The following is an 8,982-nucleotide window of genomic DNA, read 5'->3' on the forward strand; positions in this document are numbered from 1 at the left end:
CAACATGTACGATTGAATATGCACTATTCGTCTTTGTTTTCTTTGGTGGCTCATCAATGGAGGAACAATTCCTGTAAATTGAAGCTACCCATTCAGTACTGACAAAGAAGCTGATGCGGTTGAAACAGGGACTTCTCGTTTAAAGTCAGCATTTCGCAAATTTAATGGTTGTTACAATGTTCTACATGAAAGGTGAAAATAACGAGGAGTGATCAATCTCATAACTCTTATAAGCAATACAAAATAGAGAGTTGGGCAAACACGGACCCCTGGATACACCGGAGTTGGGATTAGGTGCCTAGGAGGAGTAAGTATCCCCTGTCTACATATAATTTGCAAACATAACTTGTCAATAGGTTGAATGCTGTCTAAAGTGTTTTATACCAATTGTGAGACTGTTCTTCACTACGAATTACTCCGATTAAATGATATTGAAGACATGTATGTAAAACTAGGCGCCTAATCTAATACCAGTCCCGGTGACCGAGAGGTTAGAGCGTTCGCCCCGCATGCGGAAGACCGGGGTTAGAATCCCGGCCGCGACAGACCTAAGTCGTTAAAACAGGTAGTGACAGTTCCATCGTCAAACGCTCGGCATCAGGTGTGAATGTCACGGGTCCTCAGAGATGACCTTATAAACGGATGACCCGTGTCGCAGTAGGTGTGGCACGCTAAAGTACCCTCACTGCTCAATGGCCGTAAGCGCCGAGTATAGGCCTTAATTTGAAGCCCTTCACCGGTCTTGGTGACGTCTCCATATGAGTGAAAAATTCTCGAGCGTGACATTAAACAAGATACAATCAACCAATAATACCAGTTCCATATAATAGAAGTATAACAAATCACCAAAGAAATAGTGCCTGGGAGGAGTAAGCATCCCCTGTCGACCGGTCACACCCGCCGTGAACCATTGTACACGTGCTATTATATATATAATCATGGCTATTAACATTATAGTTGTCTTTATGATGCAAAAAATGCAGAAATGGTAAGATAAATTTTATAAAAACAAAATTGTGCTTCTATTTGTAGTCCTCCAGTTAGGCAATCTATATCTTGAAATTATATGGTTTTATTGTAGCATGTATAGAACGTAAAACAATATACAACCCACAAAAAGAGGCAAAACATTTTTCTTCTTTTTGACTGTTTGGCTGATACTACCAAGAGACACAAAGTTTGGAAAAGAAATATTATAACAGGAAATATAAGTCATTGTGGATCACTGCCAGTGGCGGATTTAGAGGGGGGTGGAGCCGGCGCGCGCCCCTCCCTAAAATTTCCAAATTCAAGGTAAATCGCGGTATCTTGTTTCGGAAAATGTACTAAACGATAACAGAAGCAATAATTGCTTCCACTCCCGGAGAAATAAATTACAAAATCTTTTGATTTCTTGAATTACATTATTGGGAGAACTTAATTTTTTCCAAAAAAAACCCCTTAAAATTTGGGTCATTTGATTAATTTCACCTTTAAAAAATTATAGAAAATAGTACAAATGACTAAATAGGAGAAATATTTCAAGCCCCGTAAAATCCAGGAGCTTTCGGGGGCTTCGCCCCCTGGACCTCCACGAGGGCTTCGCCCTAGACCCACTGCCTCATAAAGTGGCGCCCCCCCCCCGTAACCGCAATTCCTGGATCCGCCCCTGACTGCTACAATATTATGATATGATTGAATGTATTGATGGCAGATTGGTTTCTTGAACTCAACAAATCTTTATTAATCTTATAAATTCGGAAACTATGATAGCTTGGATTATAATACCAATATTTCATTAATTAACAAAATGATTATAAAAATATTGCACAAGAATTTTCTTGAATAGAAATATTGTCATATATATATATATATATATATATATATATATATATATATCAAATGACAGTTTTGAACTATAGCGTCCTGCACGTCAGGGTTCTCTTTCTTGCTGCGTTTACTAAATTCAAATCTAGGAATGAGAGTAACTAGAATTTTGCACATAAAGATTTTTTTTTAAATCAAACCAGTACATTATCTTATCACAGATATAAATATAGCTTTAGACATGTTCATACAATCGCAAGCACATTAATCATAATTTTTACGCCGCTTTGAATAAAATATGAGGAAAAAATTGCGTGGGGCTGGTACTTTATGTTTTCTAGTAAGTAATTTGACAATCATGCTAAAACTGTGAATATCATAAGAGTGTTTCAGCATAGAAAGAGGCTGTTCACCTCTAACGGTGTTGTAATTCTGAAGTCGACATAAGTCTGGCGGAATGACGTTAATACTCTTGCTATGGTCCTAGAGCTTAATTTGTTCATTTCGTCAATTAAACTGAGGGGTTTCTCAGTAATCTGAAAACTGTTTTATCACAATGAGTTGCAGGATAAAATTGTTTATTGGACATTGGTAAAAAGGCGCACTTAGTCGGACTATGTCTGATCATACAACTTGATTTATCTAGAGTAGACCTAGTTGTCCACGATTTGATATCAAATAAGATTCATTCGTATTCCTGAAATTACAGATGTATTTTAACTATTTGAAGAAAAAAATGTTGAAAATATCGAAAGATTTCAGGTTTGTTTATGATAAATCCAAGCGCTTTAAGATATAGTCCATGGGTAAACCCTTTCTCATCATTTGCCAGTAAACCTATAATTCTTTAAAAGTAAGAACTTGGTTATCCATGTAATTTCAGGTTCTGGAACAGTTTGAAGAAATCGCAGTTTACGGTACGGAAAGATGATCGAATCTGTTTATATCAATATGAAAAATCAGATCTTTATTCTTGACTAAATTTTTTTTTACAGAACATACTTCTACGCATTGTCTGAAACTATTTGGTAATGACAAAATTAATGGTAACCTGTACATGGTATGTCGTCATTTTGTGTCAAATGATATGAATTTTGTTTGGCAATACAGCATTAATGCCTATTTGGGAAAACACAACTCAATCACATGTTAAACTTATGGACCATACACGGACCACTCAGGATTATGGACCAATTCCAGACTACACCCACACTACAGACCACACCAACACTACAGATCACACCCAAACAACATACCACACCCAGATTACAAACCACACCCTGACTACAGACCACACCCTGACTATAGGCCACCCCCAGACTACAGAAATTTTCTATTTGGCGGAGAACAGACTTTGTGCATACCATAGCAGACTAGTTCAACGCGTTTTAATGATCATAGTGCTTTTAGTTGTCTATCATTTCCATTCTTCGCTACTCCTACCCAAAGGTGTGACCTGCAGTGCACTTGGGTTAATTATTGTCAATCATCGCCTCGTCCTTGAATAATGTAATGTGGTGCACAATCAATTTTCTCCGAAACTACCCACGTGTCAGTTTTCAGAAGAACATTTCACTAATGGACGAAGACAAAGAAATTAGCACAATGAGTGATAAAAGGGCATGTTTCGATCAATCTGAAATCTTAAGAATGAAGTACTGGTATCGAGTGAAATGTGTTGGTGAAACTACACGAGATTAACAGATTTGGAGGACCCAAGATTCCGCCTCTTTGACTGTCCAGAAAATGTCGCGAAAATGCATCAACATAATTCAGCAATTTGTAGTCCATTAACTAGGACAACACTGAGATGACGGAATTGATATAAAGATTGATTTTAAGAATAAAATGAATTTGATTTGTAAAACGTCAGCATTGCACAGTGACAAAATTTTGATCCCTGGTGTGATATGATTGGTTTTGATTGAAATTCACCATTTTTATACATCCTTTTCTGCTATTCCTAAGGGGTGCTGGAGACCTGAAATTTGCAGTTTATGTCCCCCTTGTCCCAAAGATACTTCATACCAAATATGAAAAGAATCGGACTGGTAGTTATTAAAAAGAAGTTAAAAATGTTCAGTTGTTAACGCACGACGGACGACAACCGATTGCAATAGGTTACTCAGGTGACCTAAAAATAACTTAGCATCTGCATATCTTCAATACCCATACTCTGTAAAATAAGAAGGTCCTTACTTGAAAACTGAAAGGGAACTTAGATATACCCTCTATGTAAGACTAAATTTTAAATAAAGGGACAAAACTCCTGCAAGAGGGGTTGAAATGGATGGAAATTACAACAAGATCTAGAGTAACCCTCAAAGAAGCTACATAGCAAGTTTCAGTTTGATAATGTAATAAAGAAATGAAAATAGAAAACTGAAAACCCTGAACAGACGGTCTATGGACGTTGTTGTACCATAATCAATCCTATCTAAAGACGGGCGTCTAAAACATTCAATCACTCATCAGTTAACAATAACAAAAATTATTCCTGATACAGTATTTAATATCTCGCAATCAGCTCTTCAGTATTCAACAATAACAACTTGATAAACAATTCTACAAAAATTCTACAAAAATACCATTAAAAAGTACTCTGATTATATACATGTATATTTAGAATCCTCCTCCTCAAAATGTATCAGACATTGACCTCAAAAGAAACCATAACAATAAAAAATTTAAATTGGAAGGCAAACATTTTTTTTATATATAGTCCTTCCACAATTACATACAATGTTATTTTCACATACTTTGCTCATTTATTGGGCCTTTGTTGATATTTAATCTTTGCTCTTAGTGGAAGATGAAAAATGTTTTAAATATGAGTACTGAGATATCAATAATGTCGATATTTTGCACAATTCTCGAGGCATGATCACTCTCACGCCTTCATCTCAAAGATCTGTACACCATAATAACAATAATCAGCGCCCTCTATGAAGTGAAAATTTAATGTACTGTCTGAGGAGTGGACCACAACACAAATACATGTATATATATATATACATATATATATATATATATATATATATATATATATATATATATATATATATATATATATATACATCTTTTACATACAAGAGACCCATGGACCACATCGCTCACCTGAGCAGCAGTTCCTAGCAATAAACAAACTTGAGTAAAACTATCATTATACAGGCAGCTTGGTGCAAAAAATACATTTTAAAGCTAACGATAAAAATTCACCAATTTTCAAACATTATTAATCCTAACTACAAATTCATCAATTATCATATGCCCTTGAAGACGAATATGGCCTTTCATATCAACAATTTTCATCCAATGATGCTTTGTGTCAAGTTTGGTTCCCTAAACATTCACATGTAAAACTTTGATCCCCTATTGTGGCCCTTTCCTAACCTCAGGGGTCATGATTTTTAAAAACTTGAATCTCCACTTTCATTTGAATATCAGTTGTTTTTTTTTGGCCCAGTGGTTCTTGAGAAGATTTTTTAAATGCTCCCATCCTATTTTTGCGATTATCTCCCCTTTGAAGGGGGCATGACCTTGCATTTCAACAAACTTAATACCCTTCGCCCAAGATGTTTTGTGCCAATTTTGGATGAAATTGGCCCAATGGTTCTGGAGAAGATGAAAATGTGAAAAGTTTACACCGACGACGCTGACGAAAGACAACAGACAGATTTTGATAAGAAAAGCTCACTTTAGCTAATAAAAGGAACACATTGGATGGGATAGCTATTGTCTAAGGACTCTTCAATACAACCGTTTTTCATAGTTGTGAAGATTGTGAACCCCTCCTTCCACCTGAGCTGACGTTGTTCTACGCTCGAATTTCAGTTCCCCGGAGTACATCATAGATCTGAGATTGGAAAGACAGCGTGCTCCAATGTCTTGGCAGCCATGTTGGATCCCAGCAATGAGATATGGCACAAACTTGTTGATGGAACCTTTATCGACAATAGACCCTGAGACGCCTTGAGCAACCTTGATTTTATCACTTTCACTAAAGTATCGACTCTGACTGCTGCGGTGTTTTTCCATGGCGTCTAGTGATCCCATGCCCCGGTATTTCTTCAGCCTAACCCCATCAGCAAAGAAATACTCCCCAGGGGCCTCAGAAGTTCCTGCTAGTAGAGACCCCATCATCACAGTGGATGCTCCGAGAGACAAGGCTTTCATCACATGTCCTACTGACGATATTCCACCGTCTGCAATGACCGGGACGCCAAATCGTCTGGCGTATTCTGCCACCTTGTATACTGCCGTCCCTTGTGGTCTTCCAACCGCCATTACTTCTTGTGTAATACAGATGGATCCACTGCCCATACCCACTCTGAGAGCATCTGCGCCAGCGTCGATGAGATTCTTCGCTTGTGCTGCTGTGACAACATTGCCGCCAATGATCTGAACTCCTGGATATGACTTCTTCAGATATTTGATCATGTTGATTTGATAAATGGAGTTTCCTTGTGAGGAATCCAGGACAACAAAGTCTACTCCCGCCTGCACCAAAAGTTCAAGTCGCTTTTTGTCATCCTCGTGTGTGCTAACTGCTGCACCAACCAATAATTGCTTCTTGTCATCTTTGGAAGCCAGCGGGAATTCTCGGTTTTTCTTTGTGTCTGTTCTGGCTATTAACGCCACCAGTTCTCCCTCGTCGTTAACAATGGGAAGTTTTCCTTTCTTGTTTTTCTGTAGTATAGCGTTCGCTTCCTTCAGTGTAACCCCACTCTGTGCCACTACTAAGTTCTCATATTTCGTCATCACCTCTGAAATGGGAGTGTCCATTTCGTCGTCGGTCAAGAAGTCAATGTCTCTCTGCGTGACCAGACCCACCAGCGTCTCTCCCATGTGGCCACAATTTGTAATCGGAATTCCAGAAAAACCAAACTTCTTTTTCGCCGTGATCACATCTTTTACTGTGTGTGTGGGAGACATAACAACAGGATCAAGAATGAAGCCTTGTTCATATTTCTTGACCTTTCTGACCTCGTTGGCCTGGAATTCGGGAGTACAGTTGTGATGTATGACTCCCACTCCTCCACAGAGCGCCATTCCTATGGCCATTTGAGACTCTGTCACTGTGTCCATAGGGGAGGAGACTAATGGAGATTTCAGGGTGATTTTTCTGGTCAGGGCAGAGGTCAGATCTACTTCATCAGCTGTGAAGTCAATGAACCCTGGTAGTATCAGAAAATCATTGTATGTGAGTCCATCCCCATTGGCGAACATCTGGGCCCCCGTGAGTCCGTCATCTGGGATATACCCCGTTCCGCCGGTTATCAAGTAATCTACCATGCTGAAAAACAAACTTCGAACATTTAATAAGTTACATTTTTAATATTCAACATCAAAAATGAAAAACAAAAATTCAAAAAGAGGAATACTACCCCAGAGAAATTTTATATCCATGTACATGTACATAGGGTACCTCTAAAATACGAAACGAAATCGAACCTAAACGACACGAAATCTGCCGAGACGAAACGAAACCTACCGAAATGGGACGAAATAAATTGTCTAACCAAACTGTCTAATTACGATAATAAAAATGCTATTTTATGCCTCTGTGAAAATTACCACATATAAATGAACTTCGCTTCCCCATTGATGAGGTATTTCGGGTTGAGTGATGGATTTTTAAGCGGTCCATTGGTTAGCATCAAGCATTGTTTAAAGAAGCTGGTGTCTGAGAAAAACTTTTAACCTCTTATTCTATCTGCGAGTACTTTCAATAATGGAAAAATTATATAGTACATAGTTGTCTTACTGAATATGTTCGTATTATATGGTACATATTATAGGAACATTTTCAGTAAAATATATATTATTAGAAATATCAACGATCAATGCAGTAAGTCTAAAAATAACTATATATATCTGCGATGCTGCTAAATCGGGAAATTGAAAAATGGAAAACATTTCATGTAATAATATTAGGTGGAAGTCATCATTTTGTAAAGTGAAAAGGCCTGTGAACAAGGGAAGTACACGTTACAAAGAGAACGGGAAGACATACTCAGAATCCACCGTTTCATATACTTTATACAAATGCATAGGCCCTATGTATTTTAAAATCATAATAATTTATTATGAAAAATATTAAGAAAGTGTGTGTGAGTGGCATCCCCCCCCCCCTTTCTCGGCTTTGTAATTTCCAGACCCACCCATTCCCCTTCTCCCACCGATTGTGACAGAATGTATCAAAAAAGGGGGAAAACATATAAACTGAAAAAAAGACCTGAATTATTATTTATCCTTTCAAATTTTATTACTTTTTACTGGCTGTCACCTGAAGAAACAATGTTATGAACCTAACCAATGAATGAGAGGTTTTCACCACCACCACCACCACCATCTTCCCGAAAACAACAATTAAAAATATAGAATGATTTTCTCAATATATTTTCCCAAACATAGCCTTTTTGAATTGAAATTGCTGTTAATCAAACTTTACATTTTAAAGATGATATTGGACTTGAATTTGATTTTAAGTCTACACGTGGTATATAGTATACTAATCTCAGCTGAGATTCGGCTTGACTGAATATTTGGATTGACGCCTTCATCGAATCTCGGAGCAATCCTTCATAATTCAGATCTGGAAATTTATTCTCAGCTTCGGCCTATTCTAGTAATTAATGTGCATTAAGATGACACTGCTGTTCTCTTCAAATAAGTGATTTGATTGTTAAACTAACTCTGTGTTACCATTAATGTTGCATTACTTACCGTCTAAGTACTAGTATGTAGATTACATAACATAAACTATCACTAAGTTTTCCGTTCAAATGATAGTTCCATGGCGCAATATTTTATCTCCCGAAATTAAAGAGTTGCAATAGTTTTTCTTTTTAAATTAGCGAAAGACAAGACGGTATGTGGAGATACAATGTATCAGTAACTAAATAATGCAGACTATAGGAACTTTTTAGTTTCAGGAGATAAAATATTGTGCCATGGAAGTCATCATTTGAATGGAAAATTTAGTGACTATTTTCATTTTGGGATTTTCATACCTAAACGGTAAGCAATGCAAAATTGATAGTGATAGAGAGTTAGTTGAACAGTCGAATTACTTATCTGAAGCGAACAGCAGTGCCACCTAAGCACATTAATTGCTAGAACCGGCCGAAGCTGAGAGTAAATTTCCAGACATGAATTATGAAGGACTGCTCC

The 8,982-nt window shown here is 37.4% G+C and overlaps 1 protein-coding gene across 1 annotated transcript; it reads right to left on the bottom strand.

The window, feature by feature from the left end:
* Positions 1–5,439: 5,439 nt before the first annotated feature.
* Positions 5,440–7,101, bottom strand: LOC125677353 (inosine-5'-monophosphate dehydrogenase 1b-like). Its single transcript, XM_048915361.2, has one exon. It carries the CDS (start codon positions 7,099–7,101, stop codon positions 5,557–5,559), a length of 1,545 nt encoding a protein of 514 aa, XP_048771318.2. The 3' UTR covers positions 5,440–5,556.
* Between the last annotated feature and the right edge of the window lie 1,881 nt (positions 7,102–8,982).

The sequence above is a fragment of the Ostrea edulis genome, chromosome 3 (assembly GCF_947568905.1).
Source record: "Ostrea edulis chromosome 3, xbOstEdul1.1, whole genome shotgun sequence".
Taxonomy (NCBI): domain Eukaryota; kingdom Metazoa; phylum Mollusca; class Bivalvia; order Ostreida; family Ostreidae; genus Ostrea; species Ostrea edulis.

Coding starts and splice junctions, on each gene's coding strand:
- LOC125677353 (XM_048915361.2), bottom strand. CDS start 7,101: ATGGTAGATTACTTGATAACCGGCGGAACGGGGTATATCCCAGATGAC.